The sequence below is a fragment of the Diabrotica undecimpunctata genome, chromosome 4, assembly GCF_040954645.1.
Source record: "Diabrotica undecimpunctata isolate CICGRU chromosome 4, icDiaUnde3, whole genome shotgun sequence".
NCBI lineage: Eukaryota > Metazoa > Arthropoda > Insecta > Coleoptera > Chrysomelidae > Diabrotica > Diabrotica undecimpunctata.
Window position 1 is genome coordinate 131,354,248 of NC_092806.1, and position 20,282 is coordinate 131,374,529.

A 20,282-nucleotide genomic window follows, 5' to 3' on the forward strand; every position below is an offset into this window, starting at 1 on the left:
TTGTTGCCAACTCACAATAAGATAATAATAATTTATAATATGTAAAATAATAAAACTGTGTATTCAAAACACAATTAAACATAACTCCTTGTTTGTGTGAACAATCTGAGAACGTTTCGTGATATGAGAAATGAGAACTGTTATATTCAAACCTGTACATAATTTGAATGACGCGCCACACACAAAATCAAGTGCGATTGGATTGGTCAGGATTATCCTGACCTGCCAACGGCTAGACGCTGCTAGTATAAAACTGCAATAATTGTTTGTTACATAAAACATAAAATCAAATTTAATAATATGGAAATAAAACAAGAAGTTAGTGAGAAAACTTGTAAATTAGAAATAGATAATGGCACGTATATTATCCCTTTTGATGCCTCCAAAATTGAAATTAAGGAAGAACCCAAGACAGAAACTGCTTACCAAGCATTTGATTATTTAGACTTAAATGAATTGACTATAAACACTGAAGTAGAAGGTGAAGATAAATTTATACCATTTGAAGAAAAGCAAACAACAAATGAAGAAAGTAAGTATAATCACTGACGAATAAAATAACATGGTAACAAATTAATGTAGGATGAGGAAGTTTATTTTTAAATTAAAATTTATAGAATACATATACAATAATTACTTAAAATAGATTTTAAAGAATATTTTGTGATACCTAAGAATAACTTTTACAAGGTATCACAAAAAGGATGGTCATAGATTATACCACGATTTTTAAGGATGAAAATAAGTTGATTTGGCCTCACTTATCATCATCATTTTGGCTTTACAACCCTATGTGGGTCCTAGCCTCCTCAAGAATTTCTCTCCAGTTATCCCTCTCCATCACCCTTCTCCGCCAATCACATATTCCCATATTTCTCATGTCTTCATCAATGTTATCAAGAAACCTTGATCTAGACCTCACTTGCAAAAGTCCACCCAGAAAAAGTTATGAGGTAACTTTTTTACAGCATAACATTGGATTAAAAATGAGACATTGAAGGAATGAAATACCTATTATACATTTTTTTTTTGTATATTATTAGCATTCTGTGATTTTGGGATATAAATTATTTGATAATTAAGAATTTTTTGAAGAATTTTTGTTGTTTAACTAGTTTTATGTAGCGGTACTTTATTTTTGTTTATTCAAAAATGCAGTACACATTATTAGGATTTTGATAAATTGAAACTATCATGTTCTGTTATTTTGTGGCTACTTGTAAAAATAAAAATGAACAAACTCAAGAAAACATTTTTTATTAATAAGCTTGTTTGTGGGAGAAACAAGCTTACAGTCTCTGGCCAAATTATTAGATGCACTGCAAGATTTCATGTAAAATATTAACTTTTAACTGAGTTACTAACATTGTACCGTTTTATTATTTTCAATTGATTTGTTTTTTATTTTTATATTATCCAATCAATTACTAATATATTTGACATAAATAAACAGCATTTATTTAGAAAAGCAACTGTTTATTACGCTTTAAAGAAAAGTGAAATTAATGCTAGTAAAAGTCAGTATTTAGTTGAGCAACCTCCAGCCACTATCAATGCTTTAATTCTGAATGGCATGCTATCAATGCAAGACTACTGTTTCCTGCATTTAAAGATGATGATGCCACACATAAATAATCTTTTCTAGGAGCTGGTTTTTGTTGGTAATCACATCTTCTCTTTTCATCAGCTCACACACATTTTCAGTTGGGTTCATATTAGGGCTATTACCCAACCAATTCAACAGGTGGATATTTTTTCTGCCAAAAAAGCTAACAGACCGAGCAGTGTGACAGGGAGCTCCATCTTGCATGAAAGTGAAGGGTTCCCCATTTGTAATACTTCTTTGTACTGATCTTGCCTCATTATTCCTTTGAAAACATACATATGTCTAGTGCCCTTGCCGCTGATGACTAGCCAAATCATCACTTTGGTGGGATGTTTAACTGTCAGGATCACACAATCAGGATGAAACTTTTCTTCATGATGACTACAGATACTGAACTTTATTCTGCAAAATTTCGAATGTGATAAAATAGGAAAAATATATAAATTTCCATATTTATTTGCTTTATTTAACTATAAATAATAATGTATCAATTTTTGATTGAATGGCTGTATCTTACTCATCTCCAGAAGTCCATATCTTTGTCTTGCCATTGTTTTGCCTATTTCCGGCATTTTTCTTTAATTGCAGCTGTTAATTTAAGCTTCCTGGCTGGGTGACAGGCTTTTAAATCTAATTCTTTCAATTTTCTTTGAAAAGTGTACTCAGAAACATTTACGCTAGCATCCCGGAGTTGTAATTTTATTACCTTTGTGGCTATCAAATCTGTTTTATAGACAAATTTTCTTCAAATGTCTCTCTGACTGTGGAGTGAAAATTGGTTTTCTACCACGCATCTTTTCTTTCTTTTCGGGCTTAATTCCTCCCTTGACTAAATTTTCTTTTTTTTCTGCGTCATACACTAGCTTCAGAAACCTCCAATCTTCTTGATATTTCTCGGTTATATATATATATATATATATATATATATATATATATATATATATATATATATATATATATATATATATATATATATGCTGTCACTATTTTTCCGGGTTTGACTCCGCATTGTATAATGCTGGTTTTCTTGAAAACCATTGTTTTGGCGACGTTTCGGCAAGGTCTCACTTGCCATTCTCAAGCCTGGTGGATCTACTTCTCGTCGTTACTCGATTAGTACTGGTCGACTGGGCATTTCGGCGCTCGTTTAAATTTAGTCACTTTAAATTTAAACGAGCGCCGAAATGCCCAGTCGACCAGTACTAATCGAGTAACGACGAGAAGTAGGTCCACCAGGCTTGAGAATGGCAAGTGAGACCTTGCCGAAACGTCGCCAAAACAATGGTTTTCAAGAAAACCAGCATTTTACAACGCGGAGTCAAACCCGGAAAAATAGTGACAGCACATATAGCTCCCGCGGAAACCTCAAAACAAACATATATATATATATATATATATATATATATATATATATATATATATATATATATATATATATATATATAATATATATATATATATATACAACGCAAAAGTCTAAGCATATTTTAATAATTTGACAATACCAATGACAGAAATTTCATGACCATATAAATTTGCTTGTATTATAATTGTTGATACAGACATTTCTAACCAAAAAAAAAATTGTAAAACTGATAGCAACACGTGTTTTAGAATGTTTTTTATAAGGGACAAAAAAATCTACATTTTTATATTTTGTTTATTTTTAATTTTAGTCACTTTATACCATTCTTGCTTAATAGGTGAGTTAAAAATATTGACTTTTTGCCATGCAACGACAACATTTAATGTTGGACGGGATGAATAGAGCCGTGGGCCTCCTTCAAGCTGGTATGAGACAAACTCAAGTTGCTGACCAGCTGGGTGTCTCCCAAAGCGTCGTAAGTCGTTTGTGGAGTTCGTTTAGGGACACTGGGAGTCCAGCCAAGCAACATCCAGGACGTGGTCGCTCTACAACTGTCGCTCAAGACCGATATTTAATTTTAAATGCCAGAAGGCAGCCAAAAATCACAGCACTCGAACTGGTTAATGAATTACAGCTTGCACATAATGTAACAATTAGAATAGAATAGAAAAAAGCTTTATTCTCAGGATTCACAAGTTACACACAAATATAAATTATCAATAGAGAGAATGGTGTCAATTATAATTTGTAATGGTTGCTGTAACAACCTACACTTAACATAAAAGTAATATTAAAATATAAGGATAATAACAGTGACATTTAGATTCAGATAAGAGCCCTCAATTTCCCTGCAGGTCAGCTTGAAGGTATTCTTCCACTTTGTATGGTTCAAGGTGTATGAGCAACTGTTGAACAGACTTTCTATATTTATTTATGTCAGTTTCTATTTTGATGCTATAAGGCAGTTTATTAAAGAATTTAATACAGGCATATTCTGTGGTTTTCTCAGATGCTGTTAGTCTGTGTATTGGTATATTATAGTTTATGAGATTGTTTCGTGTATTAGTATTATGGTTTGTTATGTGTTTCAAGAATTTATGTCTATTTTTAAAAATGAAAACTAAGCATTCATATATGTATGTTCCAGCCATTGTTAGTATGTTTTAGTTTTTTGAAATTACCTCTACATGAATCCCTCTATTTCAAGTTAAGTAGAGTTCTGATTGCTCTTTTTTGTAATATAAAAACCTGTTCAGCGTTACCACTTCCCACCCAGAAAACTATTCCAAATCGCATTACAGAATGAAAATTTGAAAAATATACAACTCGTTTACATTTTTCGTCCAAATAATTTGCTGTTATTCTGAAAGAATAGCAGATAGATGTTAACCTGTTACATATCTCATTTATATGCACTCCAAAATCTAAATTTTGGTCAATATGTACCCCCAGAAATTTTGTGCTTTGGTTTAGAGTAACCATTTGCGATTGAATTGAGACAGTTTCTGGTAAGGTACTATTATTTGTTTTAGTGACGAAACAATTATAATTTGTTTTTTCTCTATTCAGTATGAGTTTATTCATATTGAAGCCATCTCTGTGCTTTATCCAATCTATTATTAGCAATATTCAATAAATTATTCAAGGATGACCCTATAGTTAAAATGTTAGTGTCATCTGCAAATTTCACAATAAGAGTATTCTGATTGTTGGCTGTAATGTCGAAAGCTAAATCATTTACATAAAAAACAAAGAGAAGAGGATCCATAATACTTCCCTGAGGAATTCCCACCGAAATGAGTCCTTCATCAGAGAAGCAATTTCTTCCCTCGTACTCAAATTTTACTTTCTGTTTTCTGTTTGATAGGTATGATTTTATCCAATTGTAACCAGGCCCTCTAATGCCATATCTGTAAAGCTTTTCCATTAGTATTTTGTGATTTAAAGTATCAAATGCCTTTGATAAATCTAAAAATATGCCCATGGATATATCTTTGTTTTCATAACCCCCATTTATCTTTGTTATAAAATCATAAATGGCAGTCTCTATAGATTTTCCCTTAAGGTACCCATGTTGTGCATGGCACAACAGTCCCTCACTATAGAAAAAACTGAGAAGCCTGACACACATGACTGTTTCAAAAACCTTAGAGAATGATGGTAAGAGGCTTATAGGACGATAATTTTCTAGTAAAGTAGCATCATCTTTTTTATACACTGGTTTTACTACAGCTATTTTTAAGTTGTCTGGAAATTTCCCATTTATGAAGGTATTGTTTATTATATGACATAAACAATACCTTTATATCATTCATATCATATCATTCATAATTAGCAGCAGTACTGTGAGGAATCGTCCATGAAGCCAATCTTCGTTGTCGGCGACCACTAAGATGTCCACCTCTATCTAGAGGCAATCGCGCTGCAAGATTAACCTGGTGTCAAGAGTTTCAGAATTGGACTGACAATGACTGGGCCACAGTTTTGTTTAGTGGCGAGTCTTGATATGGATTTCATCCAGATTCTCGTGGGACAAGAGTTTGGAGACGACCCGGAAATGAATATGTATGCATGAGTATGCATACAGAGGTGGTACATTAATGGTATGGGGCGAAATCATGATTGACGGAAGAACCGACCTCATTTTCCCACGTGGCTTTCCCACAAGTCAGCAATATTTGGACACTGTTCTTGAACCTGTTGTGCGCCCGTTTGCTGCTGCTATTGCAGAAAAGTTTTACTTTATGCATGATAACGCTCAACCACATGTTGCGCATATTGTAACAAACTGGTTGGATAACGAGGGTATTGATGTATTGCCGTGGCCAGAACAATCACCAGCCCATTGAGCATGTATGGGACATGCTCCAACGAAGAATTACTCCACATATGGGCAATATCTACAATGAGTTTCAATTAAAAGAGCTTCTGAGAGAACAATGGACACAACTACCTCAAGCAGACATTAACAATGTGATTCGGAGCATGAACAGTAGATGTGATAAACCAACGTGGTGGCCATACTTTATTTTAAGTTTATATTTCGTATTTTTGACATTTTATGGTGGTATGTGAAACATGGGTGATTTGCAATATATTTTTTTTGCTCCAATTTTCTGTTTTTTGCAATTTATGGTTTTTGACATATTAAACAACAATTTAAACTACAAATTTTGTATTACTTTTTTTAAGTTGATTACAGATAAACAAAATACATCTATTTATAAAAATACCCCTAGTAGACTATATATATATATATATATATATATATATATATATATATATATATATATATATATATATATATATATATATATATATATATTGAGATGATTGGTGTTTATAATTTATAAATTATATACTAGATAATATTAGATATAAAAAGTATTTGGTTATTTTAAGAAGTTATATACTAGAGAATTTAATAAAAATTATTTATGTGAGGGCATTTTTAAGAAATTAGCATGTAATAAGTGTAAGAAGTTTTTTTTATTATAATGTTGTAGATATATTTAAGTGAGCCATGTGATTAGGCAACCAAAAATACTCTATAAAGTGACGTTTAAGGAATGGTTGCGAATATAAAGTGGGGTTATAATAATAGGTTGTTTAAAATGTGTAGTTTATTAAATTAGAATGTTAAGTTACTGATTTAAGTGTATATTCTGATCTGAAAAGCCTAAATGTCGACAAAATTCTCGATAGAAAAGTAAGGAATTCTCTAGATCACCAAAGATGGCCTTGTTGCGAAATGGATTGTTCCAGAAAATTCAAACATTTATATATAGAACAAAATCGAATATGATTTATTGCCAGATGGTTCTGGAACATTGAAAAGGTATAAATACTCGGTGATTTAGTTTCAAGATGGCCAGTTTTAGTATGAAAGTTAGTTAGAGTCAGTCAATAAGTTACAATTCAGTAAGTTCAAGATAGTCAGAAGGTCCAATTGTTCAATATAGTGAGTTAAATGAAGGTTAAGAAACAGTATAAAGAAAATATTATTGAAGATTAAAAATTATGTTATGTATAAATGGTGATTGGATAATGGAAGAAGTATTAATTGAATATTAAAATTATATAATATATTTGGTGATTGGATATTGGTATATTGAAAAGAAGAATAAATATAAATGCTGTTTGCTGGTTTGCTTGGTGGTTTATAAATGCTTAAGAAGAAATATATTTTAAATTGGTGGAAGCTGATAATTGGAAAAAGTAATTTCACAAAAACAAGGATAACCGAAGCACGAAGACATTGAGTGGTGATTAGAATCTATATAGTGGAAAACAGTTCATTTAGGCATTCAGTGACAGAAAGGTACAAAATTTTGTTAATATAATTTAGTTAGTGTCATAACAATTTCAATTTTGAAGATAGTTTGTTTAAATTTTACATTGTCTATAGAATTTAATTAGTTTCATAAGAATTTCAATTTAAAGATAGTTTATTTTAAATTTACATTGGCTAGGTTAGATATATATGTGTGTTTCATAATAGTTATAATAAAGATAATTTAAAAAAGTACTTACAAACTAATTCTTTGAGAACCGCGATAAAAACCCTATATATATATATATTAGTAAAAAACACTCATTGCTCATCATTCACAAATAATACATCATAACAATATATATATATATATATATATATATATATATATATATATATATATATATATATATATATATCTTCTTCTTCAAGTGCCGTCTCCATCAATGGAGGTTAGCGGTTATGGTGGCAAACGTTTGTCTATCTTCAGCTGTTCTTAAGAGTTCCTCAAATCCAAGTCCTGTCCAGTTTCTGATATTACGTAACCAGGACAATTTTTTTCTTCCAATTCCTCGCTTTCCTTCTATTTTGCCTTTTATTATCAACTGAGGGATGTAGTATTTCTCGTTGCGCAACAAATGCCCTAAATAACTGGTTTTTCTTCTTTTGACTGTTCTCAATAGTTCTTTTTCTAAATTGAGTCTCGCTAGTACTTCTTCATTTGTTTTTCGTGCTGTCCAAGGAATTTTTAAAATTCTACGGTACACCCACATTTCCACCCACATATATATATATATATATATATATATATATATATATATATATATATATATATATATATATATATATATATATATATATATATATATATATATATATATTGTTACGATAAATTCTGACCCAAAACCGTAAATATATTTATTACTAATATTTTCATTCATTCACGTATTTTTTAGGTAATGCCTACCTGACACACGATGGGTCCCCCTTTGTAATAAAAACAACAATTCGAACCTTCTGGAGACAAGCCGATTTAACCATACCGGTTCTGAGAACAATTCGCCGCTCTGTCTAGAAGGCCGTAGACATTTCCAGTCTAACAGTAGTGAATATATAACAGGACTTTTTGGAGAATAGAAAACAGTTAATTCTGAAGACGCGCTCGCGATAAAATGTTACGTTCGCTTTTTAATAAATTATGTATATTCAGTGATAAATAAATTAATATCAGTTATTGTGCTTTTTAATGAATTAAGATAAGAACAAGACATTATAAATTAAATAGACATTGAAATAAAAGCATCACAGTGGTGTCAGAAGTGAGATCGAACATAAATTAGACTTATAATAATAATACAAGTGAATATAAAATAAATTGTGAAAATGGCTACGATTTATGAGCTGACAGTGACTAATTTAAGAAGACATCTTGAAGACAGAGAATTAGCTTCTACCGGAAAAAAGGCTGAGTTAGTCCAACGACTAAAGAACGCTTTGCTAGAAGAAGGACTAGATCCAGAGACTTATATATTTGAAGATGCTGTCCTCTCGTCGATTTCGAAAGTTTCCGGCGACATCGCATCATTAGAGAACAAAGTTTCTGACGATATTTCGAAAGTTTCTTCTGATGTAGCCAAAGTTTCTGGTGATGTAGCCAAAGTTTCCGGCGACATCGCTTCGTTGGAAGACAAAGTTTCTAACGAGATTTCTTCGCTGGAAAGCAAAGTCTCTGCTAACATCTCTTCGGAAATCTCTAAAGTCACTTCTGAGATGTCTGCCCTCGACGATAGAATATCTTCGTTAAAAAATCAAGTTGCTGCCGATATGTTGGCCTTCGAAGAAAAGATGAAAGAAATGGAAAGGAAGATGGAGGAAACAGGGACAGCAGAGAGAGGTAACAATCCGATTACAGTGGAGATAAAAGAAGACGAGACGAAATGTAAGTTGGAGACACGGCCGAAATTTGAAGGAAGTGGAGGTTCTATTCATGTTAAAGTCCCAACTTTCGATGGAAAATCGTCATGGAACAACTACATGAAACAGTTCGAATCAGCCGCAAGAGCAAATGGATGGTCTGAAAAAGAAAAGGCGGTAAACCTGACTATCGCTCTTCGAGGAGATGCCTTAGATGTGCTTCAGACCATAGCCGTAGAGGAGACCGATGATTTCGAACAACTGAAGAAGAGGTTAAATATGCGATATGGCCACGAACATTTGGAGCATGTATATCAGTCGCAGCTTAAAAATCGTAGACAGAAGAAAGATGAGGCTCTTCAAGAATATGAGGTAGATATTGCCAGATTAGTACGATATGCTTATCCAACAGCTCCCGAAGACATGATGGAAAAATTGGCCGTTCAAACGTTTATTGATGGTCTTCGTGATCATGAAATGCAGAGAACACTACGATTAGCTCGTCACAAGACGCTGGTTGATGTCTTATCCGCCGCCCTCGAATACGAGTCAGCTACGCAGGCATCTGGCGGGTACAGTAAAGTTAGGACTGTAAAAGAGGAAGGAGATGAAGATAAACTTGACCAGCTCGTTAATATGATAAAAAGCATGACATACAAGAAAACGAAGACCATCAGATGCTGGAATTGTGGCGAAATAGGACACGTACGAAGCTCCTGTAAGCACCCTAGGTACGACGCAAATCAAGAAACTCACCATCAGGAAAACTAGAACGGGTCAGCCTTAGGGGGACAGCTTCGACCCAGAACTTTTCCAAAGACCCTCTCATACTAATAGCTTCTTTGAAATGTCGTGAAGATAGTATATATGTGGATGGAGACATAAATGGTAAAAAGCATACGTTGTTGGTGGATACCGGAGCGACCAGAACCATTATACGCCCGACAGTTATAAACAGCCGAAAGAAACTGTTACCAACGAGGTTGCGACTTCGGACCGCTACAGGTGAAAATGCTAACATTCATGGAGAAATCCAGGTACAATTGGGAATTGGAGCAGAAAAGTTCGTCCATACTGTTATAGTTGCTGACATCGAAGAGGATGTTATATTAGGAATGGACGTAATGAATATGCATGGATTCCAATTGGATTTTAAGAATAAGGTAATCAAAGTTGGCAACGAGGAGGTATTTCTCCATCCACATAATGACAACACTGTGCAAGCAGCCATTACAGAAGATACAGTCGTGCCTGCGAGAAGCGAAACGATCATAGTAGCGCGGCTACAGGGAATTGTGGACGAAGGGAGACCTGTTATGATGGAGCCTTGGAACCACGACGATGAGGTTGGCCGTGGAATCATAATTGGAAAGGAATTGGTGACTTCGGCTAAAGAAATTCCTGTGAGACTTATCAATGTCAACTACTACCCAGTGACCATAAAGAAAGAGACAAAAGTAGGAACTTGTGTACCTGTGACATCCATAATCCGTCAGGCGACAACATCTGATAATTCCAACGACAAATTCGACCAAATGGTTGCAGTTGCAGGACAGTCTCTAAATCAGATGGAGAAAAGGAAATTAAGGGAATTTCTGCGGCAGTATCGTGATATTTTCGTACCGAAAGGAGGAAAGACGGGAAGAACTACCGTTGTTAAGCATAAAATTGATACTGGTAATGCTAAGCCAATTCGTCAAACAGCTCGACGATTACCACAGGCGAAGAGAGAGGAAGCTGAAACGATTGTTCAGGAAATGAAGAAAGACGGGGTGATAGAACCTTCTACGAGCCCATGGGTCTCTCCGGTGGTCCTGGTTAAGAAGAAAGACGGAACGACGAGGTTCTGTGTGGATTACCGTTTGCTGAACAACGTTACCAAGAAAGATAGTTATCCTCTGCCTCGGATCGATGACACATTGGACACATTGGCTGGAAGTAAATTGTTTTCTACTTTAGATTTGAAGTCTGGATACTGGCAGGTAGAAATGGACCCAGTCGATAAAGAAAAGACAGCCTTCACCACAGGATCTGGATTGTGGCAATTCAACGTTATGCCATTTGGACTTTGTAATGCTCCTGCGACATTTGAGAGGCTTATGGAAAATGTGTTGAGAGGGTTATCTTGGAAAACATGCCTGGTTTATTTAGATGACATAATCGTCTTGGGGGAGACATTCGAAGATCATTTGAGGAATTTAGAAAACGTTTTTAATCGACTTAAAGCTGCCCAATTGATGCTAAACCCCAAGAAGTGCCAGCTATTTCAAGGTAAAGTCAATTATCTGGGTCATATAGTCAGTAAAGAAGGAGTGGCCGTGGATAAGGGAAAAATCGATTCCATTAAGGAATGGCCAAAACCAACTGACAAACATCAAGTGAGAAGTTTTCTTGGACTATGTACTTACTACCGGAGGTTTATTAAGAAGTTTGCAGATATCGCTAAGCCATTAACGCGACTTACAGAGGAAGCAAGAGAATACCGCTGGGATACAGACTGCCAAAATGCCTTTGAGACCTTAAAAAAACATCTAATAACAGCACCAATTTTAGGGTATCCACTGCCAGAAGGAGAGTTCATCTTAGATACGGATGCAAGTAATGTGGGAATTGGAGGAGTGCTGTCTCAGATTCAAGGAGGACAGGAACGAGTCCTCGGATATTTTAGTAAAGTTCTTTCAAAACCTGAGCGGAATTATTGCGTCACGAGAAGAGAACTTCTAGCAGTAGTTAAATCAGTAGAGCACTTCTATCAATACCTCTATGGCAGAAAGTTTCTAATCCGAACCGACCATGCCGCCCTTAAGTGGTTGATGCAGTTTAAGAATCCAGAGGGTCAGATAGCCAGGTGGATCGAACGACTCCAAGAATACGATTTTAAGATTGAGCACCGGGCCGGAGTTAGCCACAGAAACGCTGATTCTCTTTCCAGAAGGCCATGCCCAGCAGAGTGTTCCCACTGCAACAAAACGGAATCCAAGGAAGCAGCAGTGCTAAGAACGACGATTGTCAACGACGACTGGACGCCTACTAAGATAAGGGCAGAACAAGAGAGAGATCCAGTTATACAGAAAATCCGAAAATGGAAAGAGGAAAACCGTCGACCACCTTGGCAGGAAATATCAAACCTATGCTCAGTAGTTAAGACGTATTGGGCCCAGTGGGACTCATTTATCATCGAAGATGGCTTGCTCAAACGAGTCCTGGAAAATGATGACGGTTCAGAGAAGAGAAGACAGTTGGTGATCCCAAAGAGCAGAATAGCCGAAGTACTTCGTCAGTTACACGACAGTCCATCGGGAGGGCATTTTGGTGTAAGGAAAACCCTTCAGCGAATTCGGGAACGGTTTTATTGGATGGACACAATGGCCTACAGATCTGCTGTTAACGAATCAACAGGCCAGACACCAGCCAAAGTCCTATTCGGACGCGAAATGCGACTACCTTGTGATCTCGAGTTTGGATGTAAACCTGGAGAAGATGTAGCAGGTGAAGATTATGTGATCGAATTACGAAGAAGAATGGACGATGTACATGAGTTGGTCCGTTCCCACCTTCAGATCGCTAGCGACAGAATGAAGAAACGGTACGATACACAAGCCGAAAAGGGTTGCTTTAAGAAGAACGACAAAGTATGGCTGTATAATCCCAAGAAGCGAAAAGGTTGTTCTCCCAAATTGCAGCAGTTTTGGGAAGGTCCATACCTCATTATGGAGAAGATCAACGATGTCATCTACCGAATAAGCAAGATTCCGAGGGGAAAGCCGATGATAGTACACCATAACCGGTTGGCGTCTTTCGAAGGTGACCACAACGTAGATGGAGAAGTGGAAGTAAACCAAGTCCACGATGTGTCTGACCTCACGTTTGAGGAATTCATGGGTGCCTATGGAGGTACCGGTAAAGCGAGACATGGTGTTACTACTGAAGAAAAGCAAGATCTACTCGTGCTCCCCGATGACTACTCGCTGGCCCTTACCATCCCGGCCAGTATCAAAGACGCACCAGGGTTGGCATCCGTCTTTCGAAGGAAGTTTGGTCGAGTTGCAGAACTTCAATGCCAAGTGCCAGCTCCCGGTAAAACCTTGAAACTCCAAGATGCATCACGTTACCTTTTCTACCTGGTAACAAAAGACACTGCCCGTGACCAACCTACCTACCGAGATGTATGGGAAGCCTTACTTCAATTGAGAGAGCACGTACTGGAGTCCGACGTGCAAAAGTTAGCCATGCCAAAGTTGGAGTGCCGCCAATTAGATTGGAGGGTTATCCGAAATATGGTGGAAGAGATCTTTAAAGACACCGAAGTCCAGGTGTTAGTCTGTTGCAATCCGCATAGTTACTGGTGCGGAGAGAAAACCGTCCCTTGTCATTTTTATACAACTGGAAGTTGTACAAGAGGGTCCAGTTGCCGATACCAGCATACCGTTCCGGTTCCAGTCCCGACAAGGTTCCAGGAGGAACAATCTTTTAAGAGGGGGGCAATGTTACGATAAATTCTGACCCAAAACCGTAAATATATTTATTACTAATATTTTCATTCATTCACGTATTTTTTAGGTAATGCCTACCTGACACACGATGGGTCCCCCTTTGTAATAAAAACAACAATTCGAACCTTCTGGAGACAAGCCGATTTAACCATACCGGTTCTGAGAACAATTCGCCGCTCTGTCTAGAAGGCCGTAGACGTTTCCAGTCTAACAGTAGTGAATATATAACAGGACTTTTTGGAGAATAGAAAACAGTTAATTCTGAAGACGCGCTCGCGATAAAATGTTACGTTCGCTTTTTAATAAATTATGTATATTCAGTGATAAATAAATTAATATCAGTTATTGTGCTTTTTAATGAATTAAGATAAGAACAAGACATTATAAATTAAATAGACATTGAAATAAAATCATCACAATATATATATATATATATATATATATATATATATATATATATATATATATATATATATATATATGTATATTCTGTTCCTTTACTTCTGCAATAATTTTTCTGTTTCAGTAAAATGTTTATAGTTGGTTTATATTTCAGGTTGTCCCCAAGAGGAGAACAAAATGAAAATTATGGAAAAGTTACTTTCATCTCATAAAGGAAAATATACAGGTCAACAAGCTGAAGAACAAATATTAAATAAAAATATGAAAGTTGGGACTGGCCAAAGACCTTATAAATGTGAAATTTGTTTCAAACAGTTTTCTCAAACACAACACTTAAAACAACACTTGTTGGTACATACTGGAGAAAAATCTTACAAGTGTAAAATTTGTTTTAAGCAGCTTACTGCTAAAAGGAATTTGAAAAGACATTTGACTAATCATATTCGTGAGAAACTTCACAAGTGTGAAACTTGTTTAAAGCAGTTTATTACTAAATATGAGTTGAAAATACATTTGAGATGTCACACTGGAGAAAAACCGTATAAGTGTGAAACTTGTTTAAAGCAATTTATTACTAAAAGTAAATTAAATGTACATTTGAGAGTGCATACTGGAGAAAAACCATACAAGTGTGAAATTTGTTTAAAGCAGTTTATTACTACAAGTGATTTGAAAAGACATTTGATGAGAGTGCATACTGGACAAAAAACATACAAGTGTGAGATTTGTTTTAAACAGTTTAGTGAAGCAGGTAGTTTGAAAACACATTTGAGAGTGCACACTGTAGAAAATCCTTACAAGTGTGAAACTTGTTTAAAGCAGTTTATTACTACAGGTAATTTGAAAACACATTTAAGAGTGCACACTGGAGAAAAACCTTATATATGTGAAATTTGTTTAAAGCAGTACACTAGTTCAAGTGTTTTGAAAAGACATTTGATAACACATACTGAAAAAAAACATAAGTGTGAAATTTGTTTTAAACAGTTTAGTGAAGCTGGTAGTTTGAAAATACATTTGAGATGGCACACTGGAGAAAAACCGTATAAGTGTGAAACTTGTTTAAAGCAATTTATTACTAAAAGTAATTTAAATGTACATTTGAGAGTACACACTGGAGAAAAACTGTACAAATGTGAAATTTGTTTAAAGCAGTTTATTAATATAAGTGGTTTGAAAATTCATTTGAGAATACACACTGGAGAAAAACCATACAAGTGTAAAATTTGTTTAAAGCGATTTGTTACTACAAGTGATTTAAAAACACATTTAAGAGTGCACACTGGAGAAAAACCTTATGCATGTGAAATTTGTTTAAAGCAGTACACTAGTTCAAGTGTTTTGAAAAGACATTTGATAACACATACTGAAAAAAAACATAAGTGTGAAATTTGTTTTAAACAGTTCAGTGAAGCTGGTAGTTTGAAAACACATTTGAGAGTTCACACCGGAGAAAAACCTTATACATGTGCAATTTGTTTAAAGCAGTGTATTACTGTAAGTTTTTTAAAAAGACATTTAAGAACACATACTGGAGAAAAACTTCACAAGTGTGAAATTTGTTTTAAACAGTTTAGTGAAGCTGGTAGTTTGAAAACACATTTGAGAGTTCACACTGGAGAAAAACCATACAACTGTGAAATTTGTTTAAAGCAGTTTATTAATATGAGTGCTTTGAAAATTCATTTGAGAATACACACTGGAGAAAAACCATACAAGTGTGAAATTTGTTTAAAGCAGTACACTAGTTCAAGGGTTTTGAAAAGACATTTGATAACACATACTGGAAAAAAACATAAGTGTGAAATTTGTTTTAAACAGTTTAGTGAAGCTGGTAGTTTGAAAACACATTTGAGAGTGCACACTCTAGAAAAGCCTTACAAGTGTGAAACTTGTTTAAAGCAGTTTATTACTACAGGTAATTTGAAAACACATTTGAGAACACACACTGGAGAAAAACCATACAAGTGCGAAACTTGTTTAAAGCGATTTGTTACTACAAGTGATTTAAAAACACATTTAAGAGTGCACACTGGAGAAAAACCTTATACATGTGAAATTTGTTTAAAGCAGTGTATTACTGCAAGTGTTTTAAAAAGACATTTAAGAACACATACTGGAGAAAAACTTCACAAGTGTGAAATTTGTTGTAAACGGTTTAGTGAAGCTGGTAGTTTGAAAACACATTTGAGAGTTCACACTGGAGAAAAACCGTACAAGTGTGAAATTTGTTTTAAACAATTTAGTCAAACAAGTAATTTTAAAAAACATTTGAGAGTGCACACTGGAGAAAAACCGTACAAATGTGAAATTTATCTAAAACAGTTTATTTACTAGATCAAGTAATTTAAAAATACATTTGAGTGTACACACTTGAAAAAACTGTACATACCTTAAACTTGTTTAAAGTAGTTTGTGTTGCATTTTCGCAACTATACATAAAGATTTATATAACATTAACAGACTTTGTGGTAGTTTTGATTCTCCCCGTATTTAAAGATTACAGCTTACAGTCCGGACAAAATACATCTGTGTTAAAAACTGCATATTACGAGACGGGCCATCTGCAAAATGACATAAATGCGTATTTGAGATAAGCGACGCATCTACAAAATAAGAGTCGAATTTTATCTTCGAACCAGCACAGATGTGTATGTGTGTGGTTTAAGAGTACCTGAGACACTTGGTATCGCTCTTGCGGCCGAGAGAGTCGTAAAATGCAGTAAGGGTGGTGCATTATCAACTTGTGGTTCCTGTGTATGTCGCTGAAGACGTCGTTTGCGATAGCGGTGGTGCTATTATTTCATGGGGTAAAGTACACCTTATACTATTTGTTGCCAAAATTAAATTGCTGCATATCAAGTACTGTTTAACTGGTATATGCATATTGTTAAGAAATTCATCTTGTGTACTGAACTAGCTATTTCGCATTTGTGTCGTGATTTGAACTTTTAAAATAACATTTTACGTATATATAAACATTCATTTTAGCGTGTTTATTGTATAGTTTAATTGTATATTTTATTTTACTATAAATTGATTTGTGTAACTATGCTTATTACTTATAATATTGTTTGGTTTTGTTTACCTTTATATATACACAAAAGTATTCTATTGCATTGACTTTGGTATTGCCTGTGGTATCATATTCTAGCATATCCCTGTTATGATTTCATCCGGAGACAAGCGGTTTGTGTGATATATAGATATCCATCTTATCATATTAAGTTCCAAACAGCTGTGTTTTTTTTACGTTAATTCATTATCTTCATTCATTCATTCTCATTTGTTTGAGATATGGCAAGGTCTCAATAGGACTGGATAGAATTCTTCCCTTAACACGTTAAGCGCCACCATGTTAAAAACAAATACAGTTCCGGGGGACACTTGGTAAAAATCATAAATATGTATTAAAAATGCCCCACTTAACTGTGTCTTTTATAATTTATATGTTATAATGTTATTTTCTCATAAAAACATTCTTCTTCTTCTTCTTCCTACTTTATAAATAGGCTTAATGCCTGTTTTACTTCGGTTTTTAGCCTCAATTGACGTTGTCTGACCATCTTTTCCTCGGTCGTCCCAATGATCTTCTTCCATTTGGCGATTTGTCTCTTGCTATTCGTACCATTCTATTTTCTGTCATTCTTTCGATATGTTGATTCCATTCCACTTTTCTTCTTTTGGTCCACGCGTTTATTTCCTCTATACCACATTTCGCTCGTATTTTCTCCCTTCTTACTCTGTCTCTTAGAGTTTGGTTTGTTATTTTTCGTAAGACTTTCATTTCTGTTTTTCCAGTAGTCTTTGTGTTTTCGCCGTATCTGCTGTAGTTTCCGCTGTGTACGTCATTATCGGTCTTATTGTTGATTTATATATCCTGGTTTTCCATTTCCGTTGTGAGGTATTTGTTTCTCCAGATGGTGTTGTTGAGACATCCTGCTGCTCTGTTTGCCATGTTCACTTGTTTTTGTACTTCCACTTTTCCGTAGCTTGACAGTTTTATTCCCAAGTATTCAGTTTCCATCACTTGTTCTATTATTTTGTTATTTACGACTAGTTTACATCGTCTCGGTTCCGCTGATATCACGATCGCTTTAGTTTTCTCTGTTGAGATCTTCATGTTGTATATTAGCGCCGTATCTTCGAATTCTTTAATTAATCTTTGTAGGTCATCTTCATTTTCGGCTGTTATTATGGCGTCGTCGGCGACGCATATTATCCTTATTTCCTTTTCTTTATGTATTAGTAGTATAAACAAATTTATTTCAAGTTGGAAATTTATCAGGTAACGTATCAAGAATTACGTATTTATAATATAACTTTTTAGTTATATTCATTTAAAATTTTCAGAGATATAAAAATGTTTCCTTAAGTTGTTTGAACAGTATTTTATTTGTAAAATATCATGATAAAATGTTTATTATAGTTATTGAAATTAAATATTGTTAGTACATATACGCTTTATTTTATGTAATTACAAAATAAAACTATAATCGATCATTGATCATTATGCAAATGTGCAATTTTTCAACATGGGGAATTTGTTTTATTTTCTTTACAAAATCAATTCTAGTTGAAATGTTGTTTCCTAACGGAGGTTAGATATCATCCTGATTTTGATATTATCCACTTCTATTCTAAACAGTTCTATTAAACTGGATTGGAACCACTCCCTTAAATACTGCATTATTTCTCTTATTTTTACTTGTATTGAAATAAGTGGAAAAGTTTATGGGGGCCGATGTTCCGCAGTGGACAAATATAGGCTAATTGATTAGACCAAAATATAGACACGATGGACAGCAATGAGTGGCGACAACGAGTAAGGAACAGCGATCCCTGAAAAGGGAAAAGCTGAGGAGGAAGAGGATGGGACCAAAATAAGAATAAAACTAGAAAATAGGAAAAATTACCAAAAATTAGAAACTCGAGAAGACTTAAAAGGAACAAACCAAAGTTGGAATTAGAAGAGAGATAGAAAGAATATTATATAAGATAATAAGAAATTCTAATAAAACAAAACAATGAAAATATGTAGAGTAGTCAATATAATTCAATGAATTAAAAAAAAGTACGATATTGTGGAATAAGTATGTTCAAATAGTAGTTAAAAGAAAGAAAGAGGCGTGGAAAAAATAAGTGGAAACAAAAAATGAACACGATATTATATTAACTCTGTGTCCCCTAAGAGAGCAAAAAGGATGTTGGGAAGAATTTGAAAGATAATTTAGTCAATGTTATTGCAAAAATAATAGAATATTCTAGAATAAAATGAAATATTTGAAGGGAAAATGAAAAGAAATATGAGGATTAAAAGACCAAATAATAAAATTATGACAGAAACAATGAAAATAAATTTAAACTAAGTAATGGGGGATATAAAAGCGAGAGAGACGACAAAATCTCACCAACAAACGAAGATGATGAAATAAATACAGAAGAATTTAGAGAAGCTTTAGTGAATTTGAAAATTGTAAAAGCAGGTGGAGCGGATCACATGGCACCAGACATATTGAAATACATAGGAAAAGAAGGAGAAGCATGGTTGCTCAACTATGATTCTCTATAGAAACGGCACTGTACCATCTCTTACAGAGGGTGGAGTATGTTCTGAAAAACCAAGCGGTGATGTTTGGTGAATTTCTCTATACTTATGGAAGAAGCATTCGACAACACCTACGAAGCAATGTCAAGGGTGATTCGTCTAAAAGAAATAGTCGAAAAAAGCAGCGTGCAGAGGAAACGTGTGACATACACAACGTTACTGGAGGATACAGTGTCAGCACAGACATGTGGGAGTTTTATCTTCTCTCTTGTAGAATCGGGTGATTAATGCTTTGATATCTAGACTCAGCAACGACAGGCATCATGTTCTGGGCTATGCGGAAGACCTCTTTATCTTATCATCCTGGCTCTTAACAACCCGGCGTGGGTCCTAGCCTCCTCAAGAATTTCTCTCCAATCGTCCCCTATCCATCGCCTTCCTCTGCCAAGCACGTATCCCCATATTTTTTCATGTCTTTATCGATTACGACTTTTTTATGAGTAAAAAATTTTAGTATATAACCAATCAACTAAAAAATGTGTTTTTATAAATAAGTACATATGACGGTTGTTCGGTGATATGACATATAATATTTATTATAAGTCATTGTTAAATATGTCTGTACGAAAAACATGGCGACTGATGAAAAGGTATTTTTGAAGCATACCACATATACATTA

General features: G+C 34.6%; 1 protein-coding gene across 1 annotated transcript; it reads left to right on the forward strand.

Moving 5' to 3' along the window:
* The first annotated feature begins 233 nt into the window (after positions 1 to 233).
* LOC140440038 (uncharacterized) lies at positions 234 to 20,171 on the forward strand. The gene is made up of 2 exons (XM_072530279.1): positions 234 to 532; positions 14,209 to 20,171. The coding sequence occupies exons 1-2, from the start codon at positions 301 to 303 to the stop codon at positions 16,389 to 16,391; spliced, it is 2,415 nt and encodes an 804-aa protein (XP_072386380.1). The 5' UTR covers positions 234 to 300; the 3' UTR covers positions 16,392 to 20,171.
* The last annotated feature ends 111 nt before the right edge of the window (positions 20,172 to 20,282 follow it).